Source organism: Polypterus senegalus, chromosome 2 (assembly GCF_016835505.1).
Source record: "Polypterus senegalus isolate Bchr_013 chromosome 2, ASM1683550v1, whole genome shotgun sequence".
Taxonomy (NCBI): domain Eukaryota; kingdom Metazoa; phylum Chordata; class Cladistia; order Polypteriformes; family Polypteridae; genus Polypterus; species Polypterus senegalus.
In genome coordinates, this window is record NC_053155.1 from 77763746 (window position 1) to 77783519 (window position 19774).

The 19774-nt window shown below is 38.1% G+C and overlaps 2 protein-coding genes across 3 annotated transcripts in view; both read left to right on the forward strand.

The window, feature by feature from the left end:
* Positions 1 to 12167, forward strand: part of LOC120523067 (interferon-induced GTP-binding protein Mx-like) — a 42732-nt gene extending 30565 nt beyond the window's left edge. For both annotated transcript variants that reach the window (XM_039744025.1, XM_039744026.1), the window contains 3 exons: positions 78 to 154; positions 5407 to 5598; positions 11616 to 12167. In XM_039744025.1, coding sequence (XP_039599959.1) covers positions 78 to 154; positions 5407 to 5598; positions 11616 to 11846 — 500 coding nt within the window. In that variant the 3' untranslated portion in view covers positions 11847 to 12167. The remainder of the gene's footprint in view (positions 1 to 77; positions 155 to 5406; positions 5599 to 11615) is intronic.
* Positions 12168 to 19139: 6972 nt separating this feature from the next.
* The window catches only part of LOC120523068 (interferon-induced GTP-binding protein Mx-like), a 55504-nt gene continuing 54869 nt past the window's right edge, over positions 19140 to 19774 (forward strand). Inside the window, 1 exon segment of the mRNA XM_039744027.1 lies at positions 19140 to 19206. Within this exon segment, the coding sequence (XP_039599961.1) occupies positions 19150 to 19206 (57 nt within the window). The 5' untranslated portion in view covers positions 19140 to 19149.

Below are 19774 nucleotides of genomic sequence, written 5' to 3' on the forward strand. Positions count from 1 at the left end.
AGTAAGAACTATTACTTAATGCTCAGTAATGTTCTTATAATCTATAATAATATTGAGGTGTAACATTTATTTTACAGAGCTAATGTATTCAGCATATACAAAGACTGCAAAGACTCACTTTGAAAGATTTCCAAACTTACTCCAGGTGATAAAGGTAAGATTATATATACTTTTTTTACTTTTAAAATAAGGCTTGTGCATGAGAGTTAAAATTCTAATAAAATAATGGAAAGACCTAACATATACTACTATCAAACATCTTATAAAGAGCAAGGTCTCTTGGAATGCTGTCCTCTAAGATCGGAATAGTATGTAGCGGGGTACTGCACTCCAGTTCTTTGAAGAATAAAGGAAGCAGTAATCTACTTTTCATTCAGCACTCCAGAAAGTCCCATAAAAGTTCAACAATGTTTAGATCTGGCAACTGGGGAGGACACTGAAGGCATCGGAGTTCATTCATGAAACCTCTCTTGAGTTTTTGCAGTGTGTAATGGGAATTATTATCTTGGAATAAAGAAACATCATATTTGCTCTTGAGTGGAACTGGTCCTTTCAATTGGTCTTATATTGTTTGGCCATTACTTGACCCTGACCTAATGACTCACAATGGCTGTATATATCATTACAGAGGTTTTTCTATGTTTAATAGTTGGCAGCAAATAATTGTAAATTGATTTGGATTCATATAGATGTAAGAATTCTGGCGAAAGATGACTCCAATAGACCAAATTACTTTTCTCTATTGCTCAGGGGGTCTATATTTGTTGCCCCTTATACCAAGTTATGCATCTTTGTGACTTTGAATATATATATTTTCCGAATATAAGACCTTTGTGAAACTTGTAAAATACAGTTTTATTAAATCTGAATCATAGATTCAGTGGTTCAATTTTTAGGCAGGTTTGGGGGTGTCGTTTTGTGCCATTTAGCAGCTATCATGGGAAGTGTACATCTATCCTTCTCAGTAAGCCTCGAACTGTGACAGCTGTTTCTCTGTGCTGATGCAGTTTGTCCAGGAATGCCATATGCTATCATTCTTTTTGTGTATGTTTCCTGTGGCACATGAAAAAATGCATGCAGGTTTTGTGACCAATGCACCTGAAATTCCGACACTGCCTATTTGGCCTTTTTGGGTCTCTGCTAGTTCCAACATTTTGAAAACACATATAAAAGTGGTAAATGTCAGACATTATTTATAGCAGACAAAAACTTCTAATTCTCAATCAACCTAATGAAACTCACTTTTGCAGCTGCTTTTGTAATTGTAATCTAGTAATTTCTAAATAAAACTCGTTTTCATGTGGAGTATCTGTTATTTTATCCATCCCATAAGTAAATGCAATTATGAAGCAGTAGGATTTACTCTATGGCAATAAAATACCAGGTTTGCACAGGGAAAAGTTTAATTCTGACATATCTGACAAACAGTTTTTAGTGTTTATTTTGTGATATTGTCTAAAAATGGCAAATAACTATAAATCCAAGTGTAATATTAAAAAGGCGTGACATGCTTGATAACATTTTTGGGTAACAGGACGTATGTGTATTTTACAATGCATGGATTTTTTTCCTGGTTATTCCGTCATCCTTCCCTATCCCAAAGATGTCCAGATTATTTAATGATACTAAATTGGCTGTGTGTACCTGTGAGTACACAAGTACAGCATGTGTGGCGAGATGGACTGATGTCCCTTTCGGGGATGGTTTCAGCCTTGCAACTAATGTTGCTGATATAAGCACCAGGTCAATTTACAGCTACCAGCTAACATGATAGCATAGTGTTAGACTATAGCAAAAAATTAGGAATCTAAAGGAAAACAAAAACACACAAATGAAAACAGTATTGCTCCAATATTACAAGAATTTTCTGTTTGTAAGATTTCTTTCTTTCATTACCCCACTATATAGGTTTCAAGGAAACAACTGCCAGCTTACAATATGGCACTGTTCAATTACAGCTGTATTTGATGAATGGCATACATAGCTGTTTCTTTGTTCTTAACAAGAATTAATTGTAAACTCCAACACTGATGCATTTACCTACATTCATTTTGTTAAAACACAAAATGATTATGGAAATTAATGTGCAATTGCTTTATGAATGAGGACTCTAGTGTTGGGTGGTTTACATATGGAAATATTCCTTTTGCAGAAACTACCACAACATCACAATTGAAATATAATCTGCTTTGGAAGTTACTAGTGACAATGTGCTGTTCAAAACCATGTCCTCATCAAACCATACACAGTTCACTTAAAATCTCCATTATAATAATATCAGGCGTCCTTTTTAAAATATTGTAAAAATTAATCTCTTGGCAAAAAAATCTAATGTCTTAAACATGCATGTTTAGACTAAGAAAATAACTATCTGTCCATTTACTTAACCCTCTTAATCCTGCTCATGATCACAGAGGAGTGGGCCTCTCCCTGCAACACTAGATGCAGGTTGAAAACATTTATATTACTTGCTTAGCAGATGCTTTTATCCAAAGTGACTTACAAAGGAAAGCAATATTGAGTTATGATATCTGTGCCTGCAAAACTCAAAAATGGCTGAATATCTAAGATAGGCCTAGAAGTACAAAGTAGCTCTGCCCTTAAAACTCAAAAGGAATCATGTGCTCTGCAAGCTTGAAAAAGAACAAGTCTATAAGACTCAGAAAGGGAGAGGGGAACCAAGAAAATCTTAGCCCAATTAACAGAACAGTGTATCTATACTTTGTTTAAAAACAAAATCTCAAAGACAAAACAAGAAGAGAATTTCAAAATATAGTCTTGAAAATAATAAAATGTTGCCTCAAAGTATCCTCAAGAGAGCGTGAGCAAAATCCAAAAAATGAAGTATCAATAACAAGAATTTACCAATCAGATGAGGATTCTAAACAAAGTGTGCCAAACAACATGTGCAGCAGTTAATGAGGCACTTCATTGTTTTATATGCTATATATTCAGGATGGTGCCCACAGCTGCAGCATCACGTGGCACTACACCCTTTGGTTCACCATGCTAAACACAAAGAAAATAACAAGATAAAAAAAGTAAATTATAATTGTGCTTGAAAGATTGTGAACCCTTTAGAATTTTCTGTATTTCTGCATAAATATGACCTAAAACATCATCAGATTTTCACTCAAGTCTTAAAAGTAGATAAAGAAAAACCAGTTAAACAAATGAGACAAAAATATTATACTTGGTCATTTATTTATTGAGGAAAATGATCGAATATTACATATTTGTGAGTGGCAAAAGTATGTGAACCTCTAGGATTAGCAGTTAGTTTGAAGGTGAAATTCGAGTCAGGTGTTTTCAATCAATGGGATGACAATCAGGTGTGAGTGGGCACCCTGTGTTATTTAAAGAACAGGGATCTATCAAAGTCTGTTCTTCACAACACATGTTTGTGGAAGTGTATCATGGCACGAACAAAGGAGATTTCTGAGGACCTCAGAAAAAGAGTTGTTGATGCTGATCAGGCTGGAAAAGGTTACAAAACCATCTCTAAAGAGTTTGGACTCCACCAATCCACAGTCAGACAGATTGTGTACAAATGGAGGGAATTCAAGACCATTGTTACCCTCCCCAGGAGTGGTCGACCAACAAAGATCATTCCAAAAGCAAGGTGTGTAATAGTCGGCAAGGTCACAAAGGACCCCAGGGGAACTTCTAAGCAATTGAAGGCCTCTCTCACATTGGCTAATGTTCATGTTCATGAGTCCACCATCAGGAGAACACTAAACAACAATGGTGTGCATGGCAGGGTTGCAAGGAGAAAGCCACTGATCTCCAAAAAAAACATTGCTGCTCGTCTGCAGTTTGCTAAAGATCACATGGACAAACCAGAAGGCTATTGGAAGAATGTTTTGTGGACGGATGAGACCAAAATAGAACTTTTTGGTTTAAATGAAAAACGTTATGTTTGGAGAAAGGAAGACACTGCATTCCAGCATAAGAACCTTATCCCATCAGAGAAACATGGTGGTGGTAGTATCATGGTTTAGGCCTGTTTTGCTGCATCTGGGCCAGGACAGCATGCCTTCATTGATGGAACAATGAATTCTGAATTATATTAGAGAATTCTAAAGGAAAATGTCAGGACGTCTGTCCATGAACTGAGTCTTAAGAGAAGGTGGGTCATACAGCAAGACAACAACCCTAAGCACACAAGTCGTTCAACCAAAGAATGGTTAAAGAAGAATAAAGTTAATGTTTTGGAATGGCCAAGTCAAAGTCCTGACCTTAATCCAATCGAAATGTTGTGGAAGGACCTGAAGCGAGCAGTTAATGTGAGGAAACCCACCAACATCCCAGAGTTGAAGCTGTTCTGTACGGAGGAATGAGCTAAAATACCTCCAAGCCAGTGTGCAGGAATAATCAAAAGTTACCGGAAACGTTTAGTTGCAGTTATTGCTGCAAAGGGGGGTCACACCAGATACTGAAAGCAAAGGTTCACAAATATGTAATATTCAATCATTTTCCTTAATAAATAAATGACCAAGTATAGTATTTTTGTCTCATTTGTTTAATTGGTTTCTTTTTATCTACTTTTAAGCCTTGAGTGAAAATCTGATGATGTTTTAGGTCATATTTATGCAGAAATATAGAAAATTCTAAAGGGTTCACAAACTTTCAAGCACAACTATAAGCTTAAAAAAAAAAATCAAAAACCTAGAAACACTTAATGGGAAACTAAATGTCAAAGAAATGATCTTAACAAAAACATTTACATATAAAATTATAACAGGATAATGAACAAAAAAATAAATAAACAAGCTCAAAACCATGCCAACTGTTTGTTCTCATTCATCTCACAGGAAATGAAATAGTTTAATGTGTATTGATCTCATCAATCAAACTTGTTCAGTAATTACCTGTACTTCCACCTTAAAGCTAATATACTATTGTGTATTATTGTTGTAATAATAGTTTACTCTATTAAGATAGCTTGTTAATTTGGTGGGTCTAATTAAAAGGGGAAGGTCTACTATGGGATGCAGTCCGTACCCCCTGAAGGTAGTAGCAAAAGAGAGATTTGTAACAAAACTGAGTGACATTATGAACAATGTGGCAATCTCTGATACACTAACACTGAAAACTTTCAGCCAATGAATCTTTCAGCAGAAATGTGGTGAGAAACGCTCCTGGGGCTCCTTCATACCAACAGCAATACATCTGCATAATGCCTCACTGTGATAATGACTGCTCTTTCTATCTTTAGTCAAATCAGAAGTTTTTTCTCTTTAGTTATCATGGTATGCATTTGAGAAGTGGGTTGTTGTTTGTTACCATAATAATATTTATTTTCTTCTTCATTGATTGAAATTCTGTACAAAGCTAAAATTCACCCAGAAGACAAATGAAGTGCTATCTGTTTCTCTAATATTTTACTTTTTTCCAAAATTGCAGAGCTTGATTGGAGATATTTTGGAAAAAGAATTCCGGAAAGCTGAAAAAATGTTGCAGTCTCAGTTTGATATGGAAAAACATATTTTTTCACAAGATTCCATTTACAGCAAAATATTGACTAAAGTGAATTCTATGTATGCAATACATTCTGATGTGAATTTGATGAAAGCTCATTTGAATACGTACCTTGAGGTAAGGATCTGTTTTTGTTTGTTACTGATTGTTTTATTATACTAAATTTCTAGGCAATATGAATATTTAAAACTTGTCTTTAGACAAAACCCATAATGCATTTGTGCACACACAGATATGTATACATACACAAACACATATATACACACATACATACAGTATATATACATATTGTGAAAAGATCAGCCCAGCTACAGACAAACAGACCACAGAAGTCCAAAATCACACACATTTATTTTGCTCTTCCTTCTTCACAGCATACAATGCACAATCCCAAACAAACCAATAAACTCAGAACCGTCTTTCTTTCTCTTCTCTCCATACTCTTCCTCCACATCTTCTCCTCTCAAGCTCTGTCCTCTGCCTCCCAACTCTGGCTCCTCGAATGGATTGAGGTGGCCCCTTTTATAGTTCATCCAGATGTGCTCCAAGTGCTCCTTGATGACCTTCTTGCAGCACTTCCTGGTGTGGCTGAGTCTCAGTACTTTAGCAAAACCAACTTTATTCAGGTTGAAACAGGAACAGCACGGTTATTTACAGTAGCGGGATCTACCATTCTCCTATACCCAGACACAACAATCAGGCAGGGTTGTGGCCAGGTTAGTGTCCAAGTAATACTGTTTCCTGCAGTTGTAATGTTCCTTTCATCACCCATCGACGGCAGGTGCTCATAACATGACCGCGATCCTTTCTGATTTGTTTTCACGGTGAACTGCTACAGAGTTGGGACCCTGCGGTGATAGGCTGTCTTCCACAGACGCGACCATCACATCCTTGGCATGTCGTCCCATTGGGGGGTGTCCCAAAAGAGTTTAGAAACTTTACATCTTCTCCCTCAGCTTTATCCACACCGGATTGGGGAAAGCGATCGTCCAAGCTGGTCTTGTTTAGGCGGGAGAGAACATCAGCATTGGTGTGTGCAGTCCCAGGATGGTGGCGAACATCAAAAGCAAAAGTTTGCAACCTAATAGACAACAGAGTGAGCTGGGCATTTGTATCCATCTGTTTGTTCAGCCATTGCATCAGAGCGTGGTCAGTCACCAGGGTAAACTGTCGCCCCCAGAGATAGTAATGGAGGGCCTCCACTGCCCACTTAATCGCCAAGCACTCCTTTTCAATAGTGGAATAATTAGATAGATAGATAGATAATTACAGTCCCTGGGTAGCAGCTTTCTCCTGAGAAATGTGATGGGGTGCTCTTCCCCCTCAAAACTTTGTGAGAGCACCACTCCCAAATCAAAACTGCTAGCATCTGTTTGCAGAGTAAATTCCTAAGAAAAGTCAGGATTGCACAGAACTGGGAATGAAGATAAACTGACTTTTAGGTCAGCGAAAGCTCTCTCACAGGTGTTGGTCTATACAACACTACGATTCTTTCTGCCCTTTGTCAAGTCCGTAATGGGGGGGCGGCCCAATGTGCAAAATTGGGAATGAGCTACATGTATAAACCCGCAAGCCTGAGGAAGGCATGAACCTGCCTCTGTGTTTTGAAATGGGGATATGCAAGCACCTCCCCCACCTTGTCCATTTGAGGCCTGAGCAAACCCTTTCCCATGGAATAACCCAGATAGCGGGTTTCTGACAGACCCAGCTTGCACTTCTTAAGGTATTCCATCAACCCCACCAGCTGTAAACTGTCAAGCACTGCCCAAAGGTGAACGAGATGAGATTCCCAGTCATTACTGAAAATGACCACATCATCAAGATAGGCACCCGCGTACACAGAATAGGGACACAGGATCCTGTCCATCATGCGCTAAAAGGTAGGCGGTGCACCATGGAAACCAAAAGGAAGTGGCGTAAATTCAAACAACCCATCTGGCGTGGTGAACGTGGTTTTCTCACAAATAGACTCCTCCCAGGGAACCTGCCAATAATCCATTGGAAGATCAAGGTTGGAGATATATAAACCCTACCTGAGCATCTCCAATAGCTTGTCCACATGCGGCATTGGGTATGCATCAAATTTAGAAATCTTATTCAAATGCCTACAATCAATACATAACCGAATCAACCTGTCGGACTTTGAGACAAGAACAACTGGACTTCACCATTTGCTTTTGCTTGGCCGAATAATGCCTAATTGGAGCATCTGTTGGACTTCCTCGTGCAGATGTCCTTATTGTCCAGCACATCCGGTTACATTACAGACAGTGTTGGGTTCAAGCGCTCCCAAAAGGGAGATGGGAGCATGGAGCAAGATCCGCATCATCACACAGTAGTCTTCAGCTTAGGTACATCAAAGGGTATTCAGGACTGTGTCAAAAGTCTGGCTTAGCAAAGTCCAAAGACCAGTGCCAGATATGTCACTCTGGAGACAAAAAGCAAGAGAAAAATCAGGAGCAATTAGAATTGGCACTGATATTAGCCATCTTAAGGTCAATGAATGCTACTTCAGCTTTGGAACTCCACACAACAGCATCAGGGATATATTTCTGAATAAGTTCAGTCAAAAGATTATCTCTTTCTGAGAATCAGGTCACAAAAGCACTGGAAACATCCAGCAAGACCCAGAAAACCTTACACCAGTCACTTGACTTTCAGCCAGGGCCAGTAACAAATGGCAGCAAGTTTTGAATATTGGGGTTTGACTGTGTTCCACCCACTACATAGCCCAAATATTTAGCTTTGTTCAACACAAAATCACATTTCTTTGGATTAATACATTGTATCCAGCAGGGAACACAAGCTCCCTGGGAATGGGTTTGTTAAGGACTGCAGCGTGGTACTAAACTAAATCTATATAGATCTAAATTAAACAGCAATATCCCTCCCCAGTGATATAGTGGTAATATTAATAACCATTAACGTGGAATACACTTAGCTTGAGTTTATGTTGGCTTACACTGCAGATAGCAGAAAGATGAATAAAGCCAGTGAAAAAACCTGGTTCTAGAGTGGGGTCCCAAGGTTTAGAGTCTGCCAGTGTCGTAAATTCAAGTGCAGAAGGGATTCTCAGGAATAGGTAATAATGTCAGCCATCCAACAATTGGCATCAAGGTGTGCTGGGCAATTTTACAAGGCTTAATAGTGTCTCTCTAGGTCCAGGGCCCCCACAGACGAACATGTAAGTTCATACAAGGCCACAATGCTCTCCAAACAATAACACAAGTTTGTGCTGACTTAACATTCATAAAAAATAGCACATGATTGCAGCATCCCACAGTGTGATTGAACGGTTTCCATTTGTCATAGTCCATCTTTTTGCCATATGGTTTGCATGGCAGTTCCCTGTGTCAGCTCATGGCATGGAATAGGCATCAAATCAAAAGACCTGGTTAAGTCACTGAAAGTCATTACAAATGTGCCAACTACTATGTTGGGTTTTGGCACTAAAATAATAGGGCTCAAGCAGGAGCTAAAGATTTCCTCTGTGAACCCCAGTTCAAGCATACATCTATGCTTCAGCTTGACCTCATCATTCTTTGTCATAGAAGGCAATATGGGCATTCAAGAACCACAACAACAGTTCAGTGATGATATCACGAGTGAAGTCAGGCCCTGCTTGATGTCTACTACTTCCCAAATGGACAGGCCAGCAGCTTCCAACTGCCTTTTTTAGGCAGGGGACAAATTTTCCCCAAAATATAGCAAGGTCAAATATGCAAAGAATGATTTACCCATCCCGAAAGGGAATGCAGTGTCATCTCAGTCCTTCCATGGTTTCAACAGGTTGATATGGAATATATGCTCTTTGGTGACCTTGTTACGTTGAGACATTTAGTTCATCAAACTCCGTCACTCTTTTAATTTTGTAGGTGCCCCACCAGAGGGCTAAGAATTTTGAATAAGATGATGAAATAAGCACCATTACTCATTCTCTGGGCTGAAAATTCTGGAAAGCCACTTCCTGGTTATTCAGCCTATCCAAAAAAACACACAACTGCTTTAGCATGCCCAGAGTGAATCTCACAAATGGTGGTGAGCAAAATAGGATGATATTTGCTACGTTTTAACCAGTCACAGTCATGTTTTATTATACAGTGGTGCTTGAAAGTTTGTGAATCCTTTAGAATTTTCTATATTTCTGCATAAATATGACCTAAAACATCATCAGATTTTCACTCAAGTCCTAAAAGTAAATAAAGAGAAACCAGTTAAACAAATGAGACAAAAATATTATACTTGGTCATTTATTTATTGAGGAAAATGATCGAATATTACATATTTGTGAGTGGCAAAAGTATGTGAACCTCTAGGATTAGCAGTTAGTTTGAAGGTGAAATTCGAGTCAGGTGTTTTCAATCAATGGGATGACAATCAGGTGTGAGTGGGCACCCTGTGTTATTTAAAGAACAGGGATCTATCAACGTCTGCTCTTCACAACACATGTTTGTGGAAGTGTATCATGGCACAAACATAGGAGATTACTGAGGACCTCAGAAAAAGAGTTGTTGATGCTCATCAGGTTGGAAAAAGCTACAAAACCATCTCTAAAGAGTTTGGACTCCACCAATCCACAGTCAGACAGATTGTGTACAAATGAAGAAAACTCAAGACAATTGTTACTCTCCCCAGGAGTGGTCGACCAATAAAGATCACTCCATGAACAAGGCGTGTAATAGTCAGCGAGGTCACAAAGGACCCCAGGGTAACTTCTAAGCAACTGGAGGCCTCTCTCACATTGGCTAATGTTCATATTCATGAGTCCACCATCAGGAGAACACTGAACAACAATGGTGTGCATGGCAAGGTTGCAAGGAGAAAGCCACTGCTCTCCAAAAAAAAAAATTGCTGCTCATCTGCAGTTTGCTAAAGATCACGTGGACAAACCAGAAGGCTATTGGAAGAATGTTTTGTGGACGGATGAGACCAAAATAGAACTTTTTGGTTTAAATGAAAAGCGTTATGTTTGGAGAAAGGAAAACACTGCATTCCAGCATAAGAACCTTATCCCATCAGTGAAACACGGTGGTGGTAGTATCATGGTTTGGGCCTGTTTTGCTGCATCTGGGCCAGGACGGCTTGCCTTCATTGATGGAACAATGAATTCTGAATTATATCACAAAATTCTAAAGGATAATGTCAGGACATCTGTCCATGAACTAAATCTCAAGAGAAGGTGGGTCATGCAGCAAGACAACAACCCTAAGCACACGAGTCGTTCTACCAAAGAATGGTTAAAGAAGAATAAAGTTACTGTAATGTTTTGGAATGGCCAAGTCAAAGTCCTGACCTTAATCCAATCGAAATGTTGTGGAAGGACCTGAAGCGAGCAGTTAATGTGAGGAAACCCACCAACATCCCAGAGTTGAAGCTGTTCTGTACGCAGGAATGATCAAAAGTTACCGGAAACAATTAGTTGCAGTTATTGCTGCAAAGGGGGGTCACACCAGATACTGAAAGCAAAGGTTCACATACTTTTGCCACTCACAAATATGTAATATTCGATCATTTTCCTCAATAAATAAATGACCAAGTATAATATTTTGTCTCATTTGTTTAACTGGTTTATTTTTATCTACTTTTAGGACTTGAGTGAAAATCTGATGATGTTTTAGGTCATATTTATGCAGAAACATAGAAAATTCTAAAGGATTCACAAACTTTCAAGCACCACTGTATGTCCACTTGAGAGACAATTATAGTTTAGGTTAATCAGCTTTTAGCAGTTCACTGAAGAGTTACAGTCCTGTTGCCATTTTGATTGTTTCATTTTATTTTGTCATATCTGTCTCTTCTATGCCACAGTTTGAGGATTATTATTATTGGTATCATCATCATTGTTGTTGATGGTGTCATTGTTGGAATGTGTAGGTCATCAGACATTAAGATCAAACATCACTAGTATGTGAAAATAATTTACAACAACAGGATTCGCTTTGAGTCTCATTCGCTTTTGCACAATCTAAATTTTAATTTATGAACTCCCTGCAATTTTTAATAAAGCTACAGTATACATACAAAAGAAGGTCTTCACAAGGATAAGTGTACATCATTATTCTAAAGATGGAAGTAAGAATTCTGTACTTGTTCATCTGTATTTGAATAGTTAATCAAATTATTTCCCTTTACAGATTACTTCTGATCGACTAGCAAACCAGATTCCTTTGATCATCCTGCACCATATTGTTAACCAGTATGGAACGAGTCTGCAAACACAGGTACTGGAGCTCATTCAAGGGGACAACAATGTTAATGAGCTGCTTACGGAGAACAGAGAAATTGAAGAAAAAAGAAATTTCATAATAGAGCGAATAGAGCGGCTTAAAAAAGCCAAAGAACAACTGAATAAATTTAGCACTTAGGTTGTGATATTTAAGTACTCTTAAAGATAAAAAAAATCTCAATTATGTCATTCATACAAGTCATAAGTAGCATTTCATTGAGTCTAATTTAATCATAACTTGAATAGTGACTGAAGAGATCACTTACAGTAAATATTTTAGTGGAGATGTCAGCCATTACTGTATACTTAACAATAAAGCAGTAAATGTAAAATATATATATTCATTATCATTGTGTATTAAAAGTGATCTTTCTTCAATTAGAAAATACATTTTTACGGATGTACACAGACTACAGTACAATATTGGGTTAATAAAGTGTCACAGACTTTTTCAACTTTTGATTGTAGTTCTTTGCTGTCTTTCATATATTCTCTCCTGCCCATTTAAATCAATTAGTTATTCAGAATTTTTATCCCAAGAACAAACATTACATGCAGCATCCTTTCCAAATGTCTGGTTGACACAAGGACAACAGAACACAAGATGATGGCGCACTATTATGTGCCCAGTTTTGGAAATTTGCAGGAAACTTTGTATAATTTGGTTTTCTGTTAATTACCTTGGACCAATTTAGCTTGTAAGAAAGCCACTCCCAAGTGTTTTAAAGCCTTTAACGCAGTAATTAAATTTTACACTTGTATGTATAAATAATACACATTATTCACATCATTAAATGTGTAAACAAAATGCAGTTCAGCTGAGTAAGTAATTGCTTTATTATTTTACTGAACAAATATGATTACAAGAATAATGTTGTTTCTTAGCAGTTCTGTTACCTATTAGACTTTTGGAAGAAAAGATACAGTAGACTTCTTTACAGCATCTTGGTTCTCATGTCCTTAGTTGAACATGAAACCAAACAAAATGCACCTGAATTTCTGTTTTGTTGTTTATAGTAGAGCCAGATTCAGTTTGAAACAAAATTATTTTGTTAATTCAAAGTTGTTTTCTGCATACATATTTCATGCCAAATATAGGCCAGTGAACAGCCAATTGAAGATAGACACAGAATATAGATTCACATTCTCATTTGGCTATGTCAGGAAGTTTTTATATATTTTCATATAAAGCTCACCAAAATGTGGCAAATAATTGTCAGAATCTTGCAGTGTTTGGTGCATTTTTCAATCATTCATATTCTTTTTCTTTGTGTTTGCTTGCAGTCTCTCCTTGCTTCCGGAGAGAAAAGATGCCCTCCATGGCATGGGGTCATAATTTGGTGGAGGTGTGTCGTTGTTGGGCATAGTCATTTGTTCTTCCCAGCCATTTTGGCAAATAAATGCAGATCTTGCAGCACAGAGTCTATTATTTTAAAATTCATTTTCTTAACTCCTTATGCTCCAAGAGGTTTTTGGCATTATTGCACCTAAATTACATAACCAGCAGCCATGCCACATGCACTTCGGGATAGGTCTTCCACCTGAAGCTAAGCATGTTAAGCCTCAGCCAGTACTTGGATGGAAAACCAACCAGGAAAAGCTGAGGTTGCTGTTGTAAGAGGTGCTGGTGAGGTCAGCAGGGGACGCTCAGCCTGACTGTGTGGATTACACTGAAGTGATGGGAACACTGTGCCGTAAAAATGGCGCCATCCTTCAGATGAGACGTAATAATGAGGTCCTCACTCCCTCTGGTCATAAAAGGTCCCTGGGCTTCCTTCATAAAGAGTTGGGTGTGTCCTATTGTTCTGGCTAAATTGCCCACCATAGCCTAGTCATTCTGGTCCTTTTAATCATCCCATATCTCTAATTGGCTAAAAGTCTCTCACCCCTTCACTACTTAATAGCTAATGTGTGGCGATTGTACTGCCACCAGGGGCGGTCCTAGCTTGTCTGGTGACCTGGGCAAACAACCCCTCTGGCGCCCCAAAACCCCCCGCGTTCTAATAAATACTGAACAACTATTGGAAATATAATGTCTAACAGAGACAAAATCAAATTTTACATTTATACAGCACCAAAATATTTCGTTATAGTGTAACGGATTTTCACTTTAGTACCATCTCCAGTCATCAGTTCACCAGGTCACTAACAACTACATAAACCTTTTCTCTCAGAGCTGCTGTCAGTTTATTATTTCGGGTTAACTTTCCCCGCCTACCGCACGGGGGCCAGTCGCAGATAGTTGATACAGACTGCTCAGCCAATCAGTGCACAGCAGGCCCGTTGCTCCTCAGAGACCCGAGTTCGATTCCCCGCTGGGGAGAAAGTGATATATTTTTTTCTTTTTAACCATATAAAGTAGTATGCACAGTCACTCAATCAGTCTGTCAGTCAGATCGTTGTATTTTCATGTGGGATGCTCCTTTTAAAATATTTTTAACAATTAAGACTGCAATTAACAGGAACAGGTGTCTTTATAACTTATTTTTAAAATCCATAAGACATACACAGACAGATAGAGAAGTCACTAGATATATAAATAAACAGGGAAGGCACTGTATAATAGATATAAAAAACAGCTAAGGGGATAGATATATAGATAGGAAGGAAAGGCACTATATGATCGGCAGATAGGGAAGCTGCTATATAATAATAGTAAAATTACTATTACTGTATAGATGGACAGGGCGTTCACTGTATAAAAGACAGACAGAGAAAGCACTACTAACTGAAAAATGGTACAGCCTTTTTATTAATCAACAGATGTTTTTAGGAAGGCAAGCAGATAGTGAGAGTACATGTAGATGTATAATAAATGTGGGATCCTCTTTTTAAAATATTTAAAAATTGCGACTACAATTAACATGAACAAGTGTCCTTATAACTGTTCTTATTTTTAAGTTATGTAAGACATTCACTGTCAGACAGCACTGAATAATACACAGACATAGAAGTCAGTAGACAGGTAAACTGGGAAGGCACTGTGTAATAGAAGATATAAAACTGTCAGGAGGAAACAAATAGACAGACATACAGATAAATAGATGTGAAAGGCACTATATAATAAATAGATGTGAAAGGCACTATATAATAAATAGATAAATAGATGTAAAAGGCACTATATAATAAATAGATAGATAGATGTAAAAGGCACTATATAATAAATAGATAGATAGATGTGAAAGGCACTATATGACTGATGCTACAGAAAGGCAAGCAGGCAGTAAGACTACATTCTCAAGTGAAAGGCAATAGAAAAATGAATAGATAGGGAAGGCACTTACATAATAGGCAGACAGGGATTCACTGTATAATAGCAGACAGACAAGGCAAGCAGGCAGTGAGAGTGCAGATAGATTTGAAATACACTAGATAGACAGATAGAGAAGGCACTGTACGACAGATATTAACAGGAAAGGCGCTATATAACAGGCAGACAGAAAAGGCACTAGACAGATAGATAACTGTATTAACTCTATAGTAGTTTCGTTTTATATATAATGTATATGTATTTTACAATTTTAAAAAGAAAGACATTAAATCATATCAATCGACACACGCTGCACGCAAGCACGCGGGCAGTGAGAGTGGCGATAGATGTGAAAGGCGCTAGATTGATTGTATACAACAGGCAAAAATAGCGACCACTTGTTAACAGTATTAGCTATAAATAATGAAATCATGAATTAATCAACAGAAATAACCGCGCGATCTACATTTTAAACTTCACGATTTACTTAAAAGAATAAATAAATAAAAAAAAACGGGCGGCACGGTGGCGCAGTGGTGCCTCGCAGTTAGGAGACCCGGGTTCGCTTCCTGGGTCCTCCCTGCGTGGAGTTTGCATGATCTCGTTTCCTCCGGGCACTCCGGTTTCCTCCCACAGTCCAAAGACATGCAGGTTAGGTGGGTTGGCGATTCTAAATTGGCCCTAGTGTGTGGGTTTGTTTGTGTGTGTCCTGCCCAGGATTGGTTCCTGCCTTGTTGGCTGGGATTGGCTCCAGCAGACCCCCGTGACCCTGTATTCGGATTCAGCGGGTTAGAAAATGGATGGATGGATAAATAAAAACACGCCGCAGTAGCAAGACTATGAAGGCAGACGCTGCCGGCAGGTAGCAGGCAAAGCGGCGAAAAGCGCAGAACAGCTCCCTCAGAAACGGAAGTGGCAGAAAATAGATCGCATCGGTAGTGGTTTACCACTACCATAGAGAATGAATGGAAAATGTTTTACGGAGTTTTATCTAAAGAATATCCATTCAAAAAATTCTTAATAACTCAAATCATTTTATCAACATATTCAAAATCTCATTGATGATATCTTACCGTTTTAAAGCCTGATGTGCATTCCAATTATGGCGAATTTATTAACCTATGATAAAGATTACAGAGAGCACACACATTGAGCTGGTGTCAGCTTCACACAGTTATCTGTTCTCATCCTCTAGATCTGAGTGCCGCATTTGATACCATTGATCACAGATTTTATTTTTTTTTCTCCAGCCTCTGGAGTTTTTTTTTTGTTTGTTTTATTCTGTCCACCCTGGCCATCGGACCTTACTTATTCTATGTTAATAAATGTTGACTTATGTTTATTTTTTATTGTGTCTTCTGTTTTTCTATTCTTCATTTTGTAAAGCACTTTGAGCTACATTTTTTAGCATGAAAATGTGCTATATAAATAAATGTTGTTGTTGTTTGTTGCTTTAGGGATTTCTCTCCAAAAAACTGGATTTTACAGTAAATTAATGTATTGTTGTGGGCTTCTGTAGGACTTACCAAGTCTGTTACTAGGTTGGTCTACTCTTGCACCTTAGGATTAACAGACATACAGATTCAGATACACATAGGGATCCTATAGATAACTCTCAAATGAAAGCCTAATCGTCAGAGACCCTGCAATTTTCTACTTACAACCCCTTCACATTCTTATACAGATATCCTTAAGCAGACAATGGTGACTTAATACATCTCACAGTATTTTGCAGGTGTCTCTACTTAAGAACTTTGCTATCACCAGCACTAACAAACATGCGGGTAACATTGTGACACAATTAAAACCACAACACTTTTGGTTATGCCACTTACCTAACCAAACAGTATGCCCTGCTCTTACCGCAATTGTCTTTCTTTCCGAGGAGCGACCTCTTTGCCTTGATAACCTTATGAGCAAGTAAAGAGGTGGACTCCTCATACACGTGTCTTCATTTTCAATCTATTGTTTCAATCACTCTAGACACAAGAACAAAGTATAGAAAATGTAAAAGCAAAGTGATATTTTATCACATATAATAATATTAAATAGAACAAGATATAATAGAAAACAAAACTTACAGTAAGAGTCTGGATATAGTTTTTAAAAAAAAGCTTATAGAAAATGTCAAGGATTGGAAGTTGTTCTGGGGCAGCTGAACCAACACAACGGCAAACATCAAAATCAAAAATGGTTGCAAGCCACGAAACCACCTTTTGAGCCGGGAATTCATATCCTTCAGTCCATACAGCCATGAAGGGGGGCCTGATCAGTCTCCAGGGCTTACCCCAGAAGTACGTGCCTCCAATGCCCACTTGATCGCCAAACATTATTTCTTCATGGTTGAGTAAGTACACTCCCTGGGAAGCAATTTCCTGCTCAGAAATGTGATTGGATGTTCTTCCCCATTGAAAGTCTGAGAAAGCACCACCACCAAACCAAATGCACTCGCAGCCGTCTATGCAATGAACTCCTTAGAAAAGTCCGGATTCTGGAGAACTGGGAAGGAAGACAAAGCGGTATTTAAGTCAAAGACAATCCACAATCATTGATCCAGACATTGATTGACCCTGATTCTTTCTGCCACTCATTAGGTCAGTGAGGGGGGTAGCTCTCTATGCAAAATTCAGAATGAACCTCCTGTAATAACCAGTGAGTCCGAGGAAAGCACAAAGCTGCTTCTGTGTTTCTGGGGATGGATACGCAAGCACCACACCCACATTGTTCAACGGTGGTCTAATCAAACTGTTTTCCAATAGTATACCCCAAAAAATATGTTTCCAACATACCCAATCTACACTTCTAAAGGTCAGCTGCCAACACCGCCAGCCTCAAACTCTCAAGCACTGCTTGTAGGCGGCAGAGATGCGACCTCCAATCATTTCTGAAAATATCCACATCATCAAGATGCACTCCAGCATACGCAGAATGGGGTTGCACAATATACTGTACACGAGTGTGGTAAAATAAGACACATACTCTTTGTGTCCGCATGGATTTCCCTCCAGGTACTGCTGTTTGCCTCCAAAAAACATCTGTGTAAGTGAACAGGAGAATCTGAATTGGCCCAGTTGATCAAGTATAGGCCTGCAGATTTTTTGGGTCCTCTGTCTTGTATTACAACCTTTCATTTTAAAATATGGATTTAGAAAATGAATGAATGTGGTATGAAAAATATTTACAAAGTCCAAAATACTTCAACAAAAAATAATGTAATGCTTACAAACACATTTAGGATTAGTTTGTCGCACTTTATTTACCTTATCTGTTTGCTCACTACTTACTGGATACTATCCTAACAGCCTGACATAAATGAATATTATTTATTTAATTACTAATACTGTTGTAAATGTATATTGCATGGTGTGTTGTATTTTAACATTACTGTATTCAATTTGTAGATCCAAACATCACTCCATGCAAAATGTACATAATTTAAAAATTTAAATGTTTTCCTACCCCATATAGCAGTGGTTCTCAGCTTGTGGGGCGGGGGTGCGAAGATGTGAAAAAAAGAAAACAAGAGTCAAAAATATGAAAAAAAAACATCTGTTGAAACCAAAACAAATTAACTTAAACTACATTCTGATACTTGAACAATAAATATAGAGTTAGATAAATGTCGATAAAAGTTAAGTAGGTATAAAAATATGCATCTACATTTCAAAAAAATGTTGAGGGGGGGCGATTAAAGCTGTTATGAAAACTCGTGTCGCAAAATAATTAAAGGTTGAGAAACGCTGCCATATAGGGATAAGAACGGAAGAGTAACTTAATGCGTAACGAGGCTAAAAGCTTCAGCATTAACATTAACTATGGCAGGCTATAAAGGCTAATGACAGGTACAAGAAGAGAAAATGAAAAATTCAAAATTAAAACAAACATTGGCATGGCACTTGTAAACATAAAGGAATCTGTCTGCAGGTTTCTATAAAAGTAAGAGTCAAAACAAAGTAAATCGTCAGTGGTAAGTTTAAAAAAAAATAAAGAGCACCTTCAGTTTACGAAGGGCGAAGTCGATAATATCCATGACAATCAAAAGGCAGATGCAGATGACGTCCTGTGCACAGCCAAAACGGAGAAAGCGAAACTCATCCAAGTGAAAGCATTCACGCCTTCGGTTCCTAGGAAATAAGTACTCAGGTTATAGTGCGAAACTGCCACAGCGTCTGAATTCAAGGAGCAGTTGGTGATGTGGAAGAGCAACACTCTTGTTATCATGAAGCGCTCTGACGATAACCATCAAGATGTAAGTTGTTTATTTGATTTTGTCAAAGGATTATTTATACAAGCGCTAGGAACTCAATACAATAGTTCATTTCAAGCAGGTGCAGTATAAAGTGGAATACTAGTCGTTGAAGTTAAAGTAGAATGTTACAAAGTTTGCTATTTAGGGGTTTCGAGATGATCAGCAGATTTCGATTAAACGTCATATTTCATGAAGCTTGAATTTTCCATTCGCAGACATCAATGTGATTGACAGATACTGTCAGGGTCCAAGTGCGGTAAATTGAGTTAACCAGCTATAGTAATTGTGTGTTAATTTGCCTCATTTTTAAATGTTCTTGTTACCCTTCAGAAGATTATATAACATATTGCTTGAATGATGTAGCGAGTTAGCCCTTATTGGATGCAACAGTAAGTGAATCAAAATGACACCTTTTATTGGCTATCTGACCAGATTAAATTGCAACACCCTTTCGAGGCAGCTCATTCTCACCTCGTCTGAAGAGGAGGGGCTGTCTCATATAATCTCCGTCATTTTGCTTCACTTATTTTATTGTACATAAAATCTGAGCATAAAATAAGAACCAGCT